This window comes from Mustela nigripes, chromosome 7 (assembly GCF_022355385.1).
Source record: "Mustela nigripes isolate SB6536 chromosome 7, MUSNIG.SB6536, whole genome shotgun sequence".
Classification (NCBI taxonomy): Eukaryota; Metazoa; Chordata; class Mammalia; order Carnivora; family Mustelidae; genus Mustela; species Mustela nigripes.
Window position 1 is genome coordinate 26,725,205 of NC_081563.1, and position 24,067 is coordinate 26,749,271.

General features: G+C 41.5%; 1 protein-coding gene across 4 annotated transcripts in view; it reads right to left on the bottom strand.

Annotated features, from left to right (window-relative positions):
* VIT (vitrin) overlaps positions 1 to 24,067 on the bottom strand; it is a 103,102-nt gene that overhangs the window by 62,201 nt on the left and 16,834 nt on the right. For all 4 annotated transcript variants that reach the window (XM_059405426.1, XM_059405425.1, XM_059405424.1 and 1 more), the window contains exons 2-3: positions 12,403 to 12,472; positions 4,657 to 4,722 (exon numbers count right to left, since the gene is read on the bottom strand). In XM_059405426.1, the coding sequence (XP_059261409.1) occupies positions 4,657 to 4,722; positions 12,403 to 12,454 (118 nt within the window). In that variant the 5' untranslated portion in view covers positions 12,455 to 12,472. The remainder of the gene's footprint in view (positions 1 to 4,656; positions 4,723 to 12,402; positions 12,473 to 24,067) is intronic.

Below are 24,067 nucleotides of genomic sequence, written 5' to 3' on the forward strand. Positions count from 1 at the left end.
TGTACTGTTCTAAGAAGGTAGTCAGGCATTCGTCTTCAAACACCTCTGGAACTCAAGGTTGCAAGAGAAAGGGCACAGTTGCCCAAAGAAAACTCTCCCTCAGGCATTGGGAATTAGTTTCTCCAGATGGCCCTTGTTTGGGTTTGATCAGCCCAAAGAGTGATGGGGAGGAAATGGTCTTCTAAGACTGGGAAGAGTGGGCAGGTAGGTCTCAGTAAGGGAAATGAGCCTGTTCCCCACCAGTGACCTTGGAGGAGCCTCATCTTGGAGCAATACCTGGTGGGGTGTCCCTCAGGGTGAAGCCTTAGGCATGGGACTTCCCCATCTTCCCCAAGATGCCAGCACTCAGAAAACAATGGTGTGCCCAACTTCTGCAAGTAACATGGGCTTGGACACGGAACAGTGCAGGGGAACGCCCTGGGTGTTGTAGACAGCACCAGGCTTCCAGCGGCTGGGCTCGGGGAAGGAAGAAGCCTCTAGAATGATGGAATTGTAATTTCTCAGCCCCTGAAAATGGGCAGTTTGGAGTCCAACTTAATTTGATTTAGAAAATGAGGTGGTGATAAGCCAAATATGGTGGAATAACATTTTGCCCAATACAACTGTGTACGGGAAGGCTAAGTATTAGCTTGAAATGAATGGTAAGTGGGAGGAAAAGATTTGTAAGAACTTGTTCCTTCCCTTCCCTTTCTTTCTTCTTTCCTTCCTTCCTTCCTTCCTTTCTCTCTTTCCTCTTTGCTTCCCCTTTTGTAAACCTCCCCATGCCAGCTTATTTTCTGTATGTACTACCTTCTTGGTCCAAACAGCCCCCAGTGGAGCTGAGTGATCTCCATGAGGGCCTCTGGGAGGGCCACGGGCAGACCAAAAAAATAGAAAAGGGAAAGGAGATGAGAAGAAACAGGAAAAAAAAAAAGAATTATGGGGGAGAGAATGTGACCATTGTCTAAAGCAAAGTGACTCTACTTGCACAACGAAACAGATAAACTTGCATGGTGTATGGCTTCGGCAAGGCACCATGCTGGTGCCTCCTTTCCTGCTATCTCCACATCTCTTCTACTCTATTTCCCTTTCGGTCATCCCCACAGCCCTCTACCTCCAAGTAGATCATCCCACAGCCCTCTACCTCCAGGAAGCAGGGACTTCATTTCTGGCTTGGTAGGAGGCACTGGGAAGAGCCTATGGGCTAGAACCTCACACAGACCTGCATTTCCAATCTGGCTCTGCCAGCTCATGGCACCGGGTCTCAGGCACTAGATCCTCAAGTGTTAAGAGCTGTGCTACATGCCTAGTAGGGGCCAGTGTCCACTGGCCAGGGCTGGCTAGACGAGAGGTCAGAGGGCACTGAAAGAGTACCCGTGGTTTTACCTTCGGACCTGGAAGAGGCCCAGCTCTCTCTCTGATGCATGGGTTTGCGGATGTCAGCAGGCACTGGAGGTCCTGGAGGGCTTGCTAAGACATGGAGGGCTGGACCCCAGCCCCAGTGCTTCTGATTCCCGCAGGCCCGGCTGGGGTTGGAGGAAGGAATCGGGCAGAAGGTCGCAGGTGCTGCCGGTACTGCCCCTCCAGGAACTGAGGGGACCGGCCCCGGCTGTTCTCACACTGAGGCCAAACTGGTTTGTTTAAAGCCTGGCTTTTATGATTTCCCTTTTCTCCTTAAAACCCATTGGCAGCTCCCTGTAAGATATACTCTGAGATGTCAGCTCTTAGAGTAAAACGGTGATGTCAGCTCCAGCAGGAGTTCAGGGACACCCAGGCATACGGGAGACAGGCACGACCCACGTACCTTTATCTCTCAAGGAGATAAGAGAAGACGTGATTGTTCTGTCTCCCCCTTCACGGGACACCTTTGTGGGAAATGCCATTCAGACTTGGTAGACACTCCCGCTGTACCTGTGTATGCGTGTAAATCTCCATGCTTTTTCTCACTAACAAATGGCATTGTCTCTCGTCTCTCTTCATTTGTTGGCTGTGAGGGGTTTTTTTGTTGGCAGGACGGTCTTATTTCCTTAGCACAACCCTAACCAGCTTACTCTTCTCTAAGAACCACCCTGTAGCCTGGGATGATGCAATGAGATTCTCTCTTCCAGGAATGTGGACTCAGTCCTGAGAGACACAGTGTCCACAGAGTCCGGGGTGGGGAGAGGGAGACAGGGAGGGACAGGGAGAGGGGAGAGAGACAGTGAGGCAGACATGTGGGAAGAAGCAGAGGAACTGATTCTTGAGTTCTTTTCATCTGAGGTACAGTTCCAGTGAGTTCTAGCTGCCAATCCATGAGCCGCTCCACATCCTGCAAAAATCCCTTTTGGATTTATGCTGATTACAACCAATATAACCTGCACGGAGATATTCCCATGGCCCTCATGAGGAAGCCCAGATTCATGGACATGGTAACAAAGCTCTCCACGATCCGATCCGACGCCTGCTTATCCCTCCATCTCTTATCTCAACACATTCGCTTCCTACTCTAGATTTCAGTCATATTTGACACTTTTTAACTTGTTCCGGCCTTAGGCGTGCTGTTTTCTCTCTGCTTGTAACACTCTTCCCTCCTCCTCTTTGCCTGATCTATATCTATTTGATCTTCACATTATCAGTGTGAGTGTGCCGCTTCCTCCAGGAAGCCCTCCCAGATATACAGCTTCTTCTCCATATTCTTGGAGTAACTTTAGCTGCCTGGTGACTTGTCTTTCTTTCTCCCTACATTTTGAATTTTGCAAGGGCAAAGGTCTCAGTCGCAACTGTGTTTGGGTGTCTAGCATAGTATCTGGTACTTGGTAGGCACCCAGTACTGGTAAAAGGAATGAATGGCGGGCCTCCTTGCCATAAGTCACCTACCCCAGTGGCAGACTGACAACACTGAAAAGAAAAAATGAAAACTGCTTTGGCCTCAAGCTATAGACTGTCAGTTGGAAATATTCCCGAGGTAAAGAATCAGATACTGCCATGGTTTGGGAATATCCTATTACCTTCATTGTATCTAGCCCCCCACCCCATTTAATGATTGTGCCAGGGTTTCTAATTAGAGAAAAGGCCTCATGCATTTATTGATTCAAATGTGCTGCATCTCCAGGGAGATTTTGAGTGTAAGGTTAGAATTTAGCATATCAGAAACTCAATCCATTTGAGATCTCTCAAAGAGGTTTGCCCTTGGGTCATTTAGCACAGCCTTTCATAGTCACTGAAAACCGTTGTCATGGTAATCATGGAACCTTTCATGATTTTTGTATATGAGCTAATGAAGATACTGGAAACAGCCCAAAGGAATTCATACTTGGGTGTGCATTTGTCTCCATATTAACCCAGTCATTGTTTTGAACACACATCTGGCCCTGGGCTGATTCTCTTGGCTCTTGGTAATGACAGGAATAAATAAGCAACTGATTCCTTTTTAGTATTTTAGGCTTGGAGGCTGTGGCTGGCTGCCCTTTTGGTCTCACTTCAACAGGAAATCCCACATGGAGGGTTTAAAGGAGCAGAAGGAAAAAAGAATGGTGTGTGAAGCAAATATCTTTCTTATATCTCGGATTATTAATGTCGCTGATTTCAAGCATCTAAATTTAATGCCTATAAAGAAGTTTCAGTTGTAGAGAGCACAGAACATTAACTATATCTATGGCATTTCTTTTATGGCCCTTTATAAATATGCTTTAACTTAAGCCTCCATCAAATCCACAAATTTAGGACCAGGTATCTCGGTGTGCTTATAGCATTTGAACGTGAGCCTTTCCATCTATGTCTCGTCCTACTAGTGATTTTCCAATATCTATTCTTCCTCCTTTCCTGTAATACAACCCCCTGCTTTTTTAGCTTGGGCATGTGGATGCTTGGAATCAAGACATTTCCCATTCTCCCTTAATACTGGCTAGTGATATTTAAGCAGAAGTGGTGTATTTGATTTCCTGGACTTCTCTTTAAAAGGATGGGTATGCATCCTTCTACATCCCTTCCTGCCAACTGGAATATGGACATGATGGGTGGAGCTGGGGCACCCATTTTGGACAGTGAGTTGAGAGGCATGTTGTGGAGAGCAGAATTGTAAGGTAGAAAGAGTCTGGATCCCTGAAGATGGTGAAGATTCCCTAAAAGTCCAGACTGACTATGTTCATTGGAGAGAGAAAGAAAACTTCAGTCTTACTTAAGCAGTTGTTATTCTAGATTCCCTGTCATCTAATCTTAACGGATATACCATCCAAAAATGAAATTTATTTTCCTCTGTTCACTGATTAGGTGTGAAACCTTCTGGGCTTTGCTGTGAGATTAACCTTCTGATCCCAGAGCATGCCGGAAGGAGGGCAGATTTGTATGAGCTAGACAGAATTTTCTGGTATGGGGAACTGACATTTCAATGGCAAGAAAATACCTACTCAGGCTTAGCCATAGAGACATAATGTTACCTGGTCTTTGTATGTGCATTTCGAAATGCTCCAATATAATGGAACCACTGATCTCTCCCCTAAAATCAGCACTCCTCTCTCAAATGCTTTTTGGGATGAAGTAGGTGATAAGTAATAATCATTACCTATCAGTCTGAATGCAAAACAACTGAAGTAAAGTCAAAAAGCCCCCAAACCTTCCAAATTATCTGAAACAAGTAGAACAGCCCTCTACAGGAGAGACACAAACCTTATGCTAATGAGGAATTGCAATTTTACTTACTGAACTTGGGCCTTTTGATCTTCTTGTTCATGTCTTTATTTGAGTGTATTCCTGTCACCAGCAAAACTACATGGAGAAAATGAAAGAAACGCTAATCAGTATCATTTTACCCAAACACTTTCTCTCTTTTGACCCTTATCATCGCTTCCATCACATGTTAAAATAGTCTCATCGGTGGAACTAATGTTCCCTTAAATGAAGGTTGGGGGAATAAGATGGATGTTCGTGTACTTTTCCTGGCTGCTGCTGAGGGAGGCTTCCAGAAACACCTCCCGGGCACCTGTCCTCTGTTCTGCTGCTTTGCATTTCACCATCCCGAGTCTGCCCTCTCCGGTCGCCAAAAGAGGAAATGGGGGGCCTGAGAAGTCCACTCATTCGGTTGGGGCCAGAAATAAATGATCGAGGTAGGGTGAGCACCAGGGCCTTCCTGAGCTCTCTCCTCTGTGCCACACGGAGTTTCCAAAGGGCTAATTTCAAACTGGCCAGAGCATTGCGCATGCGTGCGTGTATATGCGTGCGCATATAGGCGCATGCGTGCGGGCTTGTGAGGGAGATAAGGAAGGTAGCGTGGAGGGGATATGTAGAAAGCCACAGGGGAGGGCTGTCTAGGAGAGGAAGACAAGGAGAGAGCGGGCTGGGGGGAAGGGGGGGCGTGGCCACAGGGGGTGAGGGGTGACCAGAGTGTCCCCTGGTGGTCCGCTGCACCAGCACTTGCTTCCCCGGCCCTGTCAAGGCCAACTGCAGCTAGTTGACCTTCCTCCTCAGAAACAGGAGCGGAGCAGCTTTGGGATACTGCTCTCTTGAGGAAGTACAGCAGCAGAGGAAGAAAGAAAGGAGAGCTCTTTATCCTTTTGAGTTCAAAGTCGTATTACCAGCTTGAGCCTTGTGTTTTAAAAAAATAGCACTGACCATTTTTTCCCTTATTACCAGAATAGGACTTGTGCCTCACAGAAGAATGTAAAAAACACTAGGAACATTATAGAAAACATAGATGAACACAAAAGATACATATGTTCATGTTTTCTATATGTATACATATTCATGCAGGTGCTTTTCTTAAACAAGCATCTTATCAAGCTCACACTGTTTGCAATGTTTTGTAACTTATTTCTACTTCAGGATATATACAGACATTTTTCCTGGTCATTAAGTGTTCCTCTCACAGTACTTTTGAGGGCCTGAAAAGTATTGTACTATAAGGATGTACCATGATTTAGTCATCTTTGGACTTAATATAAATAGCTTCCTCTTTGCCCTGATCCTTTGTTATTTCCTTTAAATAAATTAAATAAATAGGATTTCTTGTCTGAAATATAGGCCCAGTTAGAATTTTGGTACATATTGTGAACATTTCTCATAGCATTTTTTTATTAGTAATGTCTGAAAATGCTCACGTCTCTGTACTGATGCTAGTTCTACCTGTAGATGGAAAAACAATGTTTTCCTTTCAAAAAGCTAACCAATTCTCCATTCTTCTTTCTTCCTCTCCAGGCGTCTTCTACCTTATCCACTGCTTAGCATGCTTCTATTTTAGCCACTTTTTTTCCCCATTTTTTTTAGAAACTCACTTTCTGGGTACGGTTGGGACTCCAGAGGTAAATATAAGGTGTTAGAGTAATCAAAATAGGTGTTCTACTTCATGGTGTCTGTGTGTGTGTGACAACACAAATATTTAATTTAGATATAAATGGACCTGGGAATTCTTGATTAGCAACTACCTTTGAAGGAAAATGTCACCAGGGTTTGCTAAGAAAATTGTTATTTAGCGGCACTTCGGGGGCTCAGTGGGTTAAAGCCTCTGCCTTCAGCTCAGGTCGTGGTCCCGGGGTCCTGGGATTGAGCCCCAAGTCAGGCTCTCTGCTCAGCGGGGAGCCTGCTTCCTCCTCTCTCTCTGCCTGCCTCTCTGCCTACTTGTGATGTCTGTCTGACAAATAAATAAATAAAATCTTAAAAAAAAAAAAGGAAATTGTTATTTATCCTGAGATTATCTAGCTATTCTGTACCCATGACGCAGCTCCTGAATTATCCCCAGAATTATCCCCAATTATCCTCAGCTCGTGCTACTGCTGGACAGCTGACGTAGCATGTCCTGAGAGAACAGACACATGAAAGAGAACTGAGTAGGAACCACAGGTCTAGCCAAGTGGAATGAAGGCAGACATTTTTGAGGTGTTATTTACTTCTGGGGTTTGGGTGGATGTGAGTGTCCTGGAGGTCTAATTTTTATAGGAGTCTCTGTGTCATTTAACTCTGCGAAGACACGTCTTCATTTTATACACAAAAACAACGAATCCTAGAATATTTTAAAGAACAAATACTAAATAAATATGGAGAAGAAAATTAAGCAAGTTCATTAGAAGGAATAATTGAAATAGTCATACATTTGGGTATCAGTTCTTCGGGAAAACCAAATACTGTCCTTCTGGGCCTCTGTGCCTGTGGCAAGTGGTTTCTGAGTCTCCATATCATTAGGACTATAAATATTTCAGTAAGACCACCCCATCACTTGCATTTGCTCACCCACGACCCTCCAGGCTGAAAACATGCATAGCTGGGTTCAGTTTTACCACAGTGGTTAATAAAGTCATTATTTTCAATGGTACACATTGGCCCACTCCTCAGCTTGGAATCTTGTTAATTAAAACTCCCCAGAAACCACTCCTCAAGGGGAGGGCTGGTCAATAAGGCTGAAAATGTGCTTGTGCCCTGGAGTCTTCATTCCTTGACTGTAAGGCTTCTCTTGCTATGCTGAAGTGGTGAATTGAGTATTGAATTTGGGAAACGGAAAAATCAGTCTGGTGTCGCTTTTCTTGGGAAGCCAGGCAGAGCACAGGGATGGATGGCTGATTCTCACTTCAAAGTACAAAGTGGACCACAGGTCTGAAATCCAGTCCCTTCTGACAACTGAGGCCATTAGTGTCTAGAAGGCTTGAGGAAATTAAATCTAGAGTCCGAAGTTCTAAGGCAATCATGGTTTATGCAATTTGCAGCAATACTTCTCAACTGTTTAAAAATCAGTGTTCTAGTTTTGAACAACATTGACTAAAGTTCCCTTCCTTTGACATCAGTGCTTGAAATTTCAAAATAAGCTGAATGTTGAAATTACTTTTTCAGATAAAAGATCTCCTTCCACTTCTCACTCTCTTCCTCTCTAGAGTAGCCATCAGTAGCGTTAAGATGGAGGAGGCGTAATTGTTTTAGAATTAAATAAATGATCCCCCAGATAGCTTATAGATAAAGAAATGCAAGTGAATGAGCTTAAAACAACATTCAATTTCATTAATGATAAAAATTGCAAGCCAGAGCCAAACCCAGGGGTAGTTTCCCATATTATGTCAGTAAATACTGAAAATAAGATGATACTTAATCTTGGCATGGATTTGAGATTAGGGCATTTAGGTACACTGTTGGTGAAGTTTAAGAAGGTGGAGTCATTCTGGAAAGCCATTTGGTAATATATTTCAACAGCCCTAAAAAGAGTTATATTCTTTGTCCTAGGAAATATACCTCTAGGAATATATCCCAAATTATAATTAGAGATATAGACAAAAACTTATGTAAAAAATGTTCACTAAACATTATTTATAATGATAGTCTGGAAATAATTAAATGCTGGAAATGTCCCAACAGTAGGGGTACCCTGAGCGTTTACTACAAATGATGTGTTAAAGAATATTAAACAAACTGGCAAGTGCTCAGCTCTAACCTGAAGAATGATTCTGACAAAATTAGAATATATCCAGAGAGAAATAAGTGGAACAAACATACCAAAATGTTTGTAATGATGGCATTGTCGTTTCCATTTTTATTTTGTATATTCTTGCCATTTTATAGTATTTTTCATATATAAATCCCATATTTTATAAAGAATATCTTTCTTTTACAATTAAAAAAAGACAAGATAAACTGTTTTTTTAACTGGGTTATATTGAAATCCCATAGATTTATGAAAATGAAAAGGGCTACCAAAATCATCAGTATGGTTAATCAGCACTCCTATCCCACTCTTCTGGCCAGTCATGAATTATCATCAGAATTCACTTACTTTCAAGAAAGACATGAAGTGCCATGACATCTAATCAATGATCAAATCAAGAAGTTCTTACTGAAAACTTATTATGTGTCTACAACTTTTATAGAAATGCCTCCGTGTACCCCATAAACTCCAGGGCCCCTCAGGATACTAACTCTAGTGGTATTGACAAGGACTCTCTCCTTGACCAAACTCTAATGGGGCTCCTCCAAGCCCTCTTTCCAACTGGACTTTGACACTGGGCTTCAGTGTTCCTCCTTGTTGGTCCTGCATCACCCGGTTTTAGCAAGAATCCTATTTAGAGAGAATCCCCCACCCTTGATAGATATCTGATCACCCTGGTCTGCCTTTAGCAAGAATCATGTCAGATAGGTTTAGCAAGAATCCTCCACCCTTGATGTCTTCTCTCAGTAATTTCCAACCACCGACCCCCTGCAACCTGCTTCTCAGATATAAATCTCCATGTCCCTTGTTATATTTGGAATTGAGCCCATTTCTACAGTGAGATCTCCTCGATTGGAGTAGTTCCTGATTAAAATCTATATTTACCACTTTAAACACTCTCCAGCTCTGCTTCTCTTTAAGTGTCCACAGTGCCTTCCTGAAAACTGATTTACAAAGCAGATCATTTTAAAGCAGTTCAAATTTCCCCCAGGCTTTTTAAAAAAATTCTTTTTTTTTTTTTTTAAGATTGTATTTATTTATTTGACAGAGAGAGAGCACAAGTAGGCAGAGCAGCAGGCAGAGAGAGATGGGGAAGCAGGCTCCCCATTGAGCAGAGAACCCGGTGCGGGGCCCTATTCCAGGACCCTGAGATCATGACCTGAACCAAAGGCAGAGGCTTAACCCACTGAGCCACCCAGGCACCCCTCCCCCACGCTTTAATTTCATATTATGTACTCAATGAAACATCTAACGTCATATAAATCAGAGCTTCATAGCAAAGACAGGACGACTTATTCTCTACAATCATGTAAATTATAAAATTATGCTTCAAAACACAGAATATTAAAGCTGGGAAGAGCTTTGTAGGTTATCCTTTTATTTTATTAAAAAAAAAGACACAAAGGTCAAGGTTAACACCTTGGCTAAAGCTGCAGGTCTTTGGGGCAAAAGCTGGAACCAGATTGCAAGTTTGCTGACTACTGCCTTAGCCCATTTATTCCACTCACTCCCCATAAGCACAGTTGTTGATTACACACAGTGCTCCAAAGACAGTGGCATAAAACTCTGCTGTATCATAAATTTGAGGATGTCTTAAACATGCTAGCTCTGATATATATTGAATACTTAATTGACATTAATTAAGGGGGGATCATTGGACGGTACTGTGTGATATTTGATTTGTAGTATATATACACCCACACATTGGAATTAGGTGCACAGTTGGACTCTGATTCCTTACAAATCTAGCATCCCTAAGAATAATTTATTTTACAATATTTCTTGAGTGCCTATGAGATGTGCTCAGCATTGAAAATGCAGGACACAGCTCCTGCCAGCTGCCCTCAGTGAGTTCACAGCTCTGGGGGAGCCTGCCGAGTGGAAAGGGGAACATGACACAGCTATAATGAGAATCAATACAGGGCACCACAGAAGCCCTTAGGAAGATGGCCTGGTCAAATGGGGGAGGGGGTGGTGGAAGGAAGCTTCCCCAGGACGAGTAGGGCTTGTGGGGGGTGTGGGAGTGAGAGGAAGATCATTCCGGGCAAGGGACCCAGCATGGTCAAAGGCCTGAAGGGGAAAAATGATGTGAGCCCTGAGGGACGGAGAAGGTCAGTACTTTTCAGTTCCTCAGAAGCTGGAGTGGGCTCTGTGGGGAGAAGGAGAGCAGAAGACAGCAAGGGGAGCCATATCAGGAAGGTCTTCCCAGCAAGCAAGATACTTTTAGAGTTATAGGTCCCATCCCAAAGACAAAGGGGAACCACGGAGGAGTTTAAGTCAAAAGTGGTGATCCGACGTGTTCTTTAGAGAGATTAATTGGGGTGTGGTTGAGAAGGAGTTGGAGGGGTCAGGATTTGGGGCAGGGAGGCTGTCCCAGTACTGAGGAGAGTGACAGGGAAATGGCCCTGGGATGGAGACAAGCAGTTGAGTAAGAGAGATGCTGGGGAGACAGACACGTGAGCACAGAGAGGGAATTGTGTGACAGGAATCTCCTTTACTGGGTCTGATTTCTTACCTTCTGAATGTACAGCCCTGAGGGGAGAGAGTTCTGCAGAAAGACAGGTTGTGAGAGTCTGGGGACAAGGAAGGACAGTCAAGTGTCCCTTCTTGGTTCTGTCATATGGGGGACATGCAGAGTATGAAATGGCCTCGGGGTTTGCTGGCTTTGTGTGTTTTACAGCAGCTAAAGTCTTTCTATTCCTGACTCCCCCCCCACCTGCCCTACATAAGAAACACTAACCAGTTGGGCAGTATGGGAGGGGAGAGCCTCTCAAAGGGCAAACTGGAAATGAAGGGGCTTGAGCTTAGCAGGTTGGTGGGCGGTCTGGACTGGAAGCCACAGGGTCTCTCCGACTCCTGGTCTAGGCTCCTTCCACCCCGTGAGAGCCCTGTTGCCTTCCCTGTGTCTCCTCTTTCTCTTCTGTTCCCCAACTCTGCTGCAGAGACCTCCTCTACACAGACCTGGAATGTTCTGACTATATTCTGCATTGAATTTTGTCCCTTCTAAATTCATTGGTTGAAGTCCCAGCCCTCAAAACCCAATGTGACCTCATTTTGAAATAGATGTAATTGTTTAAGTTCTGATGAGGTTGTACTAGAGTAGGTTGGGCTCCTAATCCCCTATGACTAGTGTTATAAGAAAAGGAAATTTGGACACAAACAGATACTCATCCAACTGAGGAAGAACGCCGCGTGAAGATGGTGGCAGAGATGCCAAGACATGCCAAAGATGGCCGCCAAACCTCCCGAAGGAGAGGGGCATGGAGCACAGGCTCCATCACAGCCCTCTGAAGAAACCAACCCTGCTGACACTTTGGTTTTGGACTTCTAGCTTTCAGGACTGTGAGAGGATAAAACTGCACTGTTTCAAGCCACTCAGCCTGTGGTATTTTGTCATGGCACCCTAGCAAACGAATACAATGTCCAAAAAGTCTTCGCACTCTACCCTGGTAGGAGTAAGGCAGTGATTCCCATAGGGTTGCTCTCTCCAACGTGGCCAGGGCACAGCGGGGGTCAAGATTAATAGATAATCACCCTTGGGCTTAATGCTAACCCCATCAATCCTTTTCTTTCCTGAAGCCCAACTGTGGCTCCTCCAGAGCCTACCTGAAATTGTGTTCTCTGCTGATAACGGGTGTGGGTTCCGTCTGTGAGAGCATGAGTCACCAGTGTACAAATAAGGACATGTCAGTGATGAGATTTTTTTTTTAATAAGCATTAAGATTTCTGAATTCAGAATCTGTAAATATATTCCATCTGAAACATTTGCTTGTTGCTGAAGAAGGCAAGATATGTGTGTGTATGTGTGTAACATGTACACACATGTGATACACAATTTTGCTTTATACAAGAATATATACACACGTACATCTTGAATTTGATCTACGCTTAACATTCTCACTTAAACATCTCTCTAAAATGTTTATCATAAAAAGATACACTGTACTGTTTATATGCTCTGTCTTGGTTTAAGCCTCTTCTTGGCAAGATTCTTTGGACCTTAGGAAAATGTTAAAAGCGTATCCAGATACACACATAAAAGTACTTACCAAGGAACATTTCAATAACAGATGCCTTCATAGTGAGGACAACAATCCCCATAAATATCAAAATGGCACCCTGGAGAGGAAGAAACAATAACACCATCATATTTCAGCCAAGAGTTCTGAACTGATACATGGAGTATAGGGAGGGGCCCCTTCATTTTGCTTCTTTCATTGCTCCCTGGGGTCTCCAGATTCCTCCAGCTTTCTCTAAGGAGCCCCCAGAGATGGCAGTGGCCCGACTCACTGGTACCCAGAGAGCCCGCATCCTCAGGTAGAAATCCCATTCTAGCCATCAGCCCCCGTTCTTCAGAGAAGTGAAGAATTGACTCCATAATTTTGGGAATAGGTTCAAGCCGTCTTCAGATTAGGACAAAAGCTATTCTTAGGTATTGAGAGACTCTTTTTATTTTTATTTATTTATTTATTTATTTTAGATTTTATTTATTTATTTGACAGAGAGAGATCACAAGTAGGCAGAGAGGCAGGCGGGGGAGGGGGAGCAGGTTCCCCACTGAGCAGAGAGCCCAATGTGTGGCCCATCCCAGGACCCTGGGATCATGACCTGAGCCAAAGGCAGAGGCTTTAACCCACTGAGCCACCCAGGCGCCCCGAGAGACCCTTTTTAGATTACAGATAAATGATGCATTCATCATTCATGCAATAGTTTTTATTAAACTCCCATTACATGCCAGGTATTGTTAGGGAGGGGGTGATAAAAACTGAATGAAGAACTAGTTCTTGCTCTTAAAAGATTTACAGTTTACTACAAGTGGGAAAACATATATAGACACAAATAACCTTAACATTAGGAAGTGTGCAGGCTCCATAAGGGAGTAAAGGGAGAGTTTATAGACCAGTGGTTCTCAAACTTTGATGCATATTAGGATCATCTGGGAGTTCTAAAAGACCCTGGTGCACGGGCTGTACCCCAGACCAGTTGAATCAGAATCTCTTAAGGTGGGATCTAGGCGTTAAGTTTTTAAAAGCTCCCTGGGTAATTCCAATGTGCTGACAAGTGTGAGATCCAGTGATTTAGCAAAGAGTTCCTAAATCTTACATGCATAGGAATCCCCTGGGGATCTTGTTAAAATGCAGATTCTAATCCAGTAGGCCTGGGAAAGTACCAGAGAGTCCCACCAAAGCCAGGGAATTTTATAGGAAGGAGAGATTATATCAGCCATGGGAAAAAGAGAAAGTCTCTTAGAGGGCATAGCAACTGGGTCAATTTTGAAAGGCAAACAGTTTGGACATGAAGAAACAGACGTGACCCCAAGTGGGAGGAACAGCATTGACAGGGGCTCAGGGTTTGGGAAGCAGAGTGGTTATGAAGATGCTGTTGATCTATATGGGGTTTCCTCCTTCTCTTGGGGCTGGGAGAAAACCCTAAAAGTTTTGTTCATCCTACCATTACTCACTACCTAGAGCATATACTTTGTACTCTATTTGGTCTCAAGTCTTCACAACAAGACAGTGTGGTAGATTTTATGATCCCTTCAGGAAATGAAGGCTTAGAAAAGTTACATGTCACTCCCCTGGTGACCCGACAGTCAGCAGGACGAGATTGGAGGTGGGAGTGGTGGGAAAAACCTGCCCTGGGCATGGACAACAAGGAAGAGCCTTGTCTGTAGAGAATTGAAAGCTTAAGGTTGGTCTGGTCTGCTTTTTATTACTTTTATAAGCTAGCAGTTCTAAGCAATGTCAAGGATAAAGCACGCCTACCTTCTGGGGTAGATGGCTCTCATTACATCCTCTCTGTCCAATGCCACCACTGTGGGGCTGAAATCTGGCATTCATACCCTACATGTCTCTATGCCCCATAGTGTCCTGCTGAATCTGCTCTCTGGGGGAAAAAATCCCCGACTTGTAATGTTTGTTGATTTCTGTGTGTAAATCTTCCATGGTTGATTTTGAAGCTGCCAAAGTAGAGAATTTGAAACATAATCTGGTACTAGCTACGTCCAGGGCAGGCTTATAGCCAGTATTTAGTTTCAGGACTATGTAGATTTTATTAACAAAAAGCAATTATCAAATTATGGTCGAAGTAGTAAAACAAGTACCTAATGCAATTAACTTAAATAAATCTGTTTAGTATATGAAAGATTTTATCACAAACAATTAAATTAGGCAGCAAGAGCAACCTCAGACAGAACTGATGATTTTGTTAATTTCCAGCAACAATTGCAATATGTTAAATTTCCTAATAAAGGTAGATGACTACTGGTTACATAATAGACAGATAATGTTTTTGGTTTCAAAAATAGAAATAAAACCATGCGTGCAATCTATTTGCAATTTGATGCTTAAGTAGCTGGGTTATATTTTAGAAATAGGATGATAACAAGTAACATATTTGTTTGTCTTTTCCTATTTTGAGACGCTCCAGAACAACTTACTTGTTTTCAGGCCTAAACAGTTACCTTTCTTCTAGCATAAATGCAGTACAGGAAATTGCCCCTCTGTCCCCCGCCTAAGCCAGCCCCACCAATCGCCTGTTACTGTTCAGCTTTGCAGATTTCAAGTCACCTTGACTTCTCCTTCTCTTTCTCCACATCTTCTCTCTCAGCCAAGCCTGTTGGCGCAACACTCATACTCTATCCAGAATCTGGCCCAATCTTCTCATTTCCCCATTGCCGTCTGCTCAGGCTATGCTTCCTGTCTCATGGATTACTGTAATCAGCCTCCTAACAAACGTCTCCTTCTCCCTCTGACTCCATGATCCACATAGCAGCCAGCATGACCTGGTTCAAAGTACATCAGTTCCCAGCATTCCTTAGATCAAAACTCTAACGTGGCTTCCCACCATACCCAGAATCAAAGCCAAAGTCTAGTCAAGTGGCTTATGACCTTATGTGGCTCCTGACCTCATTTCTCCCTCACCTATTAAGGTCTGGGCATACTGGTCTCCTGGCTGTTTCTAGAACACACATCTCAAGGTCTCTGCACTTACTGTTTCCTCTACCCGGATGCTCTTCCCCCAGATGAGAACATGATTAACTTCCTCATTTCTTCCAAGTCTTCGCTTCAATGTTACCATCTCTTGAGATGTCCCCTTACCACTTAGCTTAAGTTTGTAATCCGTCTCCTACCCACAACCAGCTGCTACACCCTATTTTTTCTACTATTTTTTTATGTTACTATCATCATTGACATACTTTATGGTTTAGGTATTTTATTTGTTTATTGTTTGTTTTCTCCACTAGAATGCAGGCTCCATGAGGGCAGGGATTTGTACTTTACTTTTTATGTGGTCAATAGATACACATTGAATCAATGAGTGAGTAGCTAAGGCTCTCTCTCCTTTCCCTAGGAAATAAAAAGAGGAAAGAAAACAAAGACAATCTTATGAATACACTAAAAACTAGTGCATTGTACACTTTCAATTTCTGGCATGTGATTTATCTCTCAATAAACATTATCGATAGTCAACAAGCAGAGGGAAGATGGATTGCAGAGAGAAATGCTTGCAGATCTGTCTTACAACTTTAGGAGACATAAAGTATCTGATCTTTCCATGCTGGGATGGGTGGATAAAAACAAACAGGATTCCAGGAAACACTCTAACCCTGGAGGAATTATCACCCAAATGCTGACTCGCTCCTGATGGAACAGGACCAGAATCACTCTGATTTCTTGGAGTCAGAATGTTTTCAGACCTCTTTCTCACCACTTCAGTTTCTGTCCTAGCTTGGTCTAGTTTCTCATGCCTTGAAACAGAGAGGTGCCTTTTAAAATGTGTGTAAAAAAATTCAAACCCTCTCTTAACCATTACAGAGGTTGGGGATAAGGATGGCCACCACCCCTGTTAAGCAGTTGCTGCAGACTGTCCTGTGACACGAAGCTGTGGCATGCGCAGGAATGCTAGAGCCCTACATTCCCACGTGTTCACTGGGGTTTGAACAGAAACAAAACAATCAGAGTTTCCAAAAACTTGTGTTACTGATTGGTGAATTTATGGCTTGTGCCATGAGCTGTAAATATAGAGTCCCGAATATGAAGTTCTGTTGAGGCATGAGACTTGATTGTGAGATAAAAAGACATACCGATGCAAGTAGAGTAGACAGCCAATTTAATTCAGTCCTTTTTTTGCCCAGAGTTAGAAAAGAGCAAGTTGGTAATAAATAATAACATCACCTTATATTTATATGATTCTTCAGGGTTTTTTTCTCCCATTATTTTTTTTTATTCGGATAAAATATACAAATGTAAAATGTACTGTCTAAACCACTTTTTAAGAGTACAGTTCAACAGGATTAAATACACTCTTAATGTGCCATCATTGGCGCCATCCATTTCTAGAACTCTTTTTGTCTTGTAAAACTGAAATTCCAACACATTAAATAAAAACTCTCCATTTCCCCTATCTCCCAAGCTCCTGGCAACCACCAGGCTGCATTCTGCCTCTAGGATTTTGACTCCTCTAAGTATTTCATTTAAGTGGAATCAAACAGTATTTGTTTTTTTGTGACTGGCCCAGGTCAAATAGAATAATGTTTTCAGGGCTCATCCATGTTGTAGCATATGTCAGAGTTTCTTTCTTTTTAAGACTGAATAATATTGCATTGCATATATAAACCATAGTTTACTTATCTGTTCATCTGCTGATGAACTCTTGGTTTGTGTCTACATTTTAGTTATTGTGAAAAATGTCGCTATAAACATGGATGTACAAATCTCTCTGAGACCCTGTTTTCTTTCTTATTTTATTTAAAGATTTCATTTACTTATTTGACAGAGAGATGCAGTGAAAGGAGGAACATAAGCAGAGGGACCAGCAGAGGGAGAGGGAGAAGCAGGCTTCCTGCCAAGCAGGGAGCCCAGTGTGGGACTCGATCCCAGGACCCTGGGATCATGACCTGAGCCAAAGGCAGACACTTAATGACTGAGCCACCCAGGTGCCCCGAGACCCTGCTTTCAATTCTTTTGTGATTATTATACCTCAGAAGGAAATCACTGGATTGTATGGTAGCTTTTTTTTTTTTTTTAGTTTTTTGAGGAAACAGCGTACTGTTTTCAGAACAGCTGTGCCATTTTGCATTCCCACTAACAATGCTCAAGTCTTCCAGCATCAGAGTCTCACCAACACCTCCTATTTTCTGTCTCTTTTGGTAGTTGTCATTTTAACAGGTGTGGAGTGGCATCTCATTGCAGTTTTGATGTGCATTTCCCCCATAATTAATGATGTTGAACATCTTTTTGAGTGCTTATTGGCTACTTGTCAATCTTTGGAAAAGGTCTATTCTAGTCCCTTGCCTAGTTTCAAATTATGTTGTTTTCTTGTTGAATTTAAGGGTTACCTATACTTTTTGGATATTAATCTCTTACCACATATGATTTGCAAATATTTTCTCCCATTTTTTTTGTACTTTGTTTACAGTGTCTTGGATGCACAAAATTTTTAAATTTTCCTGAAGACTCATGTGTCTATTTTTCTTTTGTTGTCTATGCCCCTTGGGTGTCATATCTAAGAAATCACTGTCCACCCCAATGTCATACAGCATTTGTCCTCTGTTTTCTTCTAAGAGTTTTTTAGCTTTGGGTCTTACATTTAGATCTTTGATACATTTGAGTTAGTACTTGTTTAAGGTGTTAGGTAAGTGTCCAACTTTATTCTTTTGCATATGGATATCCTCTTCTCCCAGCACCATTTGTTGAAGAGAATATCTTTTCCTATTGAATGATCTTGACACTCTTGTCAAAAATCATTTGACCATAACATAAGGGTTAATTTTGGGCTCTCCATTCTATTCCATTGGTATATACGTCTACTCTATGCCAGACTCACACTACTTCGATTACTATAGCTTTGTAGAAGTTTTCTAACGGGAATTGTGCCTCTTCCAGCTTGCCTCTTCTTTTTAAAGACTGTTTTGGCTAATTGGTGTCCCTTGAGGTCCCATATAAATTTTTGGATGGGTTTTTCAATTTCCGCAGAAAACATCGTTGGGATTTTGATAGGTACTGTGTTGAATCTGTAGGTTGCTTTTGGTAGTATTAAGATCTTAACAATATGAAGTCTTCCAATTTATGAATATGGAATACATTTCTATTTATTTATGCCTTCTTTAGTTTCTTTCAGCAATGTTCTGTAGTTTTCATGGTACAAGTCTTTAACTCCTTGGTTAAATTAATTCCCAAGAATTCTATTCTTTTTGATGCTATTGTAAATGGAATTGTCTTCATTTCCTTTTTAGATTGTTGTTCATGTATAGAGATGCAACTGAGTTTTTTTTTAATATTTTTTAAAGGTTAAAGTCCCCTACTATTATTGTATTATTGTTGATGTGTTTCTTTGATTTTGTTATTAATTGGTTTATATAGTTGGCTGCTCCCACATTGGGGGCATAGATATTTAAAATTGTTAAATCTTCTTGTTGGACAGACCCTTTGAGTATGATATAGTGTCCTTCCTCATCTGTTATTATAGTCTTTGGCTTAAAATCTAATTGATCTGATATAAGGATTGCCACTCCTGCTTTCTTCTGATGTCCATTAGCATGGTAAATTCTTTTCCACCCCCTCACTTTAAATCTGGAGGTGTCTTCGGGCTTAAAATGTGTTTCTTGGAGGCAACATATAGATGGGTTTTGTTTTTTTATCCATTCTGATACCCTGTGTCTTTTGACAGGGGCATTTAGCCCATTCACATTCAGGGTAACTATTGAGAGATATGAATTTAGTGCCATTGTATTGCCTTTAAGCTGACTGTTACTGTATATGGTCTCTGTTCCCTTCTGATCTACCACTTGTAGGCTCTCTCTTTGCTTAGAGGACCCCTTTCAATATTTCCTGTAGAGCTGGTTTGGTATTTGCAAATTCTTTCAGTTGTTGTTTGTCCTGGAAGCTTTTAATCTCTCCTTCTATTTTCAATGATAGCCTAGCTGGATATAGTATTCTTGGCTGCATGTTTTTCTCGTTTAGTGCTCTGAAAATATCATGCCAGCTCTTTCTGGCCTGCCAGGTCTCTGTGGATAAGTCAGCTGCCAATCTAATATTTTTACCATTGTATGTTACAGACTTCTTTTCCCGGGCTGCTTTCAGGATTTTCTCTTTGTCATTGAGACTTGTAAATTTTACTATTAGGTGACGGGGTGTGGGCCTATTCTTATTGGTTTTGAGGGGCGTTCTCTGAACCTCCTGAATTTTGATGCTCGTTCCCTTTGCCATATTGGGGAAATTCTCCCCAATAATTCTCTCCAGTATACCTTCTGCTCCCCTCTCACTTTCTTCTTCTTCTGGAATCCCAATTATTCTAATGTTGTTTCGTCTTATGGTGTCACTTATCTCTCGAATTCTCCCCTCGTGGTCCAGTAGCTGTTTGTCCCTCTTTTGCTCAGCTTCTTTATTCTCTGTCATTTGGTCTTCTATATCACTAATTCTTTCTTCTGCCTCATTTATCCTAGCAGTTAGAGCCTCCATTTTTGATTGCACCTCATTAATAGCTTTTTTGATTTCAACTTGGTTAGATTTTAGTTCTTTTATTTCTCCAGAAAGGGCTTTTATATCTCTCGAGAGGGTTTCTCTAATATCTTCCATGCCTTTTTCGAGCCCGGCTAGAACCTTGAGAATTGTCATTCTGAACTCTAGATCTGACATATTACCGATGTCTGTATTGATTAGGTCCCTAGCCTTCGGTACTGCCTCTTGTTCTTTTTTTTGTGTTGAATTTTTACGTCTTGTCATTTTGTCCAGATAAGAGTAAATGAAGGGGCAAGTAAAATACTAAAAGGGTGGCAACAACCCCAGGAAAATATGCTTTAACCAAATTAGAAGAGATCCAAAATCGTGAGTGGGGAGAAAGGGGATAAAAAGAGGTTCAAAAAGGAAGAAAGAAAAAAAAAAAAACAAAAAGAAAAGAAAAAAAAAAAGAAAAGAAAAGAAAAGAATTTTTAAAAAAAGAATACACCTAAGAAAAATGTAAAAAAGAAAAAATATATATATTAGATAAACTAGTATAAAATCGTTAAAAAAGAAAAAGGTAACAGTTAAAAAAAATTTTACCCGAAGGCGAGAAAAAAAAAAATGAAAAAGAAAAAATTAAATTAACTGCAAGACTAAAAAAAATCACAGGAAAAAAGCCATGAGTTCCGTGCTTGGCTTTCTCCTCCTCTGGAATTCTGCTGCTCTCCTTGGTATTGAAACTGCACTCCTTGGTAGGTGAACTTGGTCTTGGCTGGATTTCTTGTTGATCTTCTGGGGGAGGGGCCTGCTGTAGTGATTCTCAAGTGTCTTTACTCCCCTCACTGAAATGGACAGGTCATCCAAGCAAAAGATCAGCAAGGAAATAAAGGCCTTAAACGACACACTGGACCAGATGGACATCACAGATATATTCAGAACATTTCATCCCAAAGCAACAGAATACACATTCTTCTCTAGTGCACATGGAACATTCTCCAGAATAGATCACATCCTCGGTCCTAAATCAGGACTCAACCGGTATCAAAAGATTGGGATCATTCCCTGCATATTTTCAGACCACAATGCTCTAAAGCTAGAACTCAACCACAAAAGGAAGTTTGGAAAGAACCCAAATACATGGAGACTAAACAGTATCCTTCTAAAGAATGAATGGGTCAACCGGGAAATTAAAGAAGAATTGAAAAAAATCATGGAAACAAATGATAATGAAAACACAACGGTTCAAAATCTGTGGGACACAACAAAGGCAGTCCTGAGAGGAAAATATATAGCGGTACAAGCCTTTCTCAAGAAACAAGAAAGGTCTCAGGTACACAACCTAACCCTACACCTAAAGGAGCTGGAGAAAGAACAAGAAAGAAACCCTAAGCCCAGCAGGAGAAGAGAAATCATAAAGATCAGAGCAGAAATCAATGAAATAGAAACCAAAAAAACAATAGAACAAATCAACGAAACTAGGAGCTGGTTCTTTGAAAGAATTAATAAAATTGATAAACCCCTGGCCCGACTTACCAAAAAGAAAAGAGAAAGGACCCAAATAAATAAAATCATGAATGAAAGAGGAGAGATCACAACTAACACCAAAGAAATACAAACTATTATAAGAACATACTATGAGCAACTCTACGCCAATAAATTTGACAATCTGGAAGAAATGGATGCGTTCCTAGAAACATATAAACTACCACAACTGAACCAGGAAGAAATAGAAAGCCTGAACAGACCCATAACCAGTAAGGAGATTGAAACAGTCATTAAAAATCTCCAAACAAACAAAAGCCCAGGGCCAGACGGCTTCCCGGGGGAATTCTACCAAACATTTAAAGAAGAACTAATTCCTATTCTCCTGAAACTGTTCCAAAAAATAGAAATGGAAGGAAAACTTCCAAACTCATTTTATGAGGCCAGCATCACCTTGATCCCAAAACCAGACAAGGATCCCACCAAAAAAGAGAGCTATAGACCGATATCCTTGATGAACACAGATGCGAAAATACTCAACAAAATACTAGCCAATAGGATTCAACAGTACATTAAAAGGATTATTCACCACGACCAAGTGGGATTTATTCCAGGGCTGCAAGGTTGGTTCAACATCCGCAAATCAGTCAATGTGATACAACACATCAATAAAAGAAAGAACAAGAACCATATGATACTCTCAATAGATGCTGAAAAAGCATTTGACAAAGTACAACATCCCTTCCTGATCAAAACTCTTCAAAGTGTAGGGATAGAGGGCACATACCTCAATATCATCAAAGCCATCTATGAAAAACCCACCGCAAATATCATTCTCAATGGAGAAAAACTGAAAGCTTTTCCGCTAAGGTCAGGAACACGGCAGGGATGTCCATTATCACCACTGCTATTCAACATCGTTCTAGAGGTCCTAGCCTCAGCAATCAGACAACAAAAGGAAATTAAAGGCATCCAAATCGGCAAAGAAGAAGTCAAATTATCACTCTTCGCAGATGATATGATACTATATGTGGAAAACCCAAAAGACTCCACTCCAAAACTGCTAGAACTTATACAGGAATTCAGTAAAGTGTCAGGATATAAAATCAATGCACAGAAATCAGTTGCATTTCTCTACACCAACAGCAAGACAGAAGAAAGAGATATTAAGGAGTCAATCCCATTTACAATTGCATCCAAAACCATAAGATACCTAGGAATAAACCTAACCAAAGAGACACAGAATCTATACTCAGAAAACTATAAAGTACTCATGAAAGAAATTGAGGAAGACACAAAGAAATGGAAAAATGTTCCATGCTCCTGGATTGGAAGAATAAATATTGTGAAAATGTCTATGCTACCTAAAGCAATCTACACATTTAATGCAATTCCTATCAAAGTACCATCCATCTTTTTCAAAGAAATGGAACAAATAATGCTAAAATTTATATGGAACCAGAAAAGACCTCGAATAGCCAAAGGGATATTGAAAAAGAAAGCCAACGTTGGTGGCATCACAATTCCGGACTTCAGGCTCTATTACAAAGCTGTCATCATCAAGACAGCATGGTACTGGCACAAAAACAGACACATAGATCAATGGAACAGAATAGAGAGCCCAGAAATAGACCCTCAAATCTATGGTCAATAATCTTCGACAAAGCAGGAAAGAATGTCCAATGGAAAAAAGACAGCCTTTTCAATAAATGGTGCTGGGAAAATTGGACAGCCACATGCAGAAAAATGAAATTGGACCATTCCCTTTACACCACACACAAAAATAGACTCAAAATGGATGAAGGACCTCAATGTACGAAAGGAATCCATCAAAATCCTTGAGGAGAACACGGGCAGCAACCTCTTCGACCTCTGCCGCAGCAACATCTTCCTAGGAACAACGCAAAAGGCAAGGGAAGCAAGGGAAAAAATGAACTACTGGGATTTCATCAAGATCAAAAGCTTTTGCACAGCAAAGGAAACAATTAACAAAATCAAAAGACAACTGACAGAATGGGAGAAGATATTTGCAAACGACATATCAGATAAAGGACTAGTGTCCAGAATCTATAAAGAACTTAGCAAACTCATCACCCAAAGAACAAATAATCCAATCAAGAAATGGGCAGAGGACATGAACAGACATTTCTGCAAAGAAGACATCCAGATGGCGAACAGACACATGAAAAAGTGCTCCATATCACTCGGCATCAGGGAAATACAAATCAAAACCACAATGAGATATCACCTCACACCAGTCAGAATAGCTAAAATCAACAAGTCAGGAAATGACAGATGCTGGCGAGGATGCGGAGAAAGGGGAACCCTCCTACACTGTTGGTGGGAATGCAAGCTGGTGCAACCACTCTGGAAAACAGCATGGAGGTTCCTCAAAATGTTGAAAATAGAACTGCCCTATGACCCAGCAATTGCACTATTGGGTATTTACCCTAAAGATACAAATGTAGTGATCCAAAGGGGCACATGCACCCGAATGTTTATAGCAGCAATGTCCACAATAGCCAAACTATGGAAAGAACCTAGATGTCCATCAACAGATGAATGGATCAAGAAGATGTGGTATATATACACAATGGAATACTATGCAGCCATCAAAAGAAATGAAATCTTGCCATTTGCAACAACGTGGATGGAACTAGAGCGTATCATGCTTAGCGAAATAAGTCAAGCAGAGAAAGACAACTATCATATGATCTCCCTGATATGAGGAAGTGGTGATACAACATGGAGGCTTAAGTGGGTAGAAGAAGAATAAATGAAACAAGAT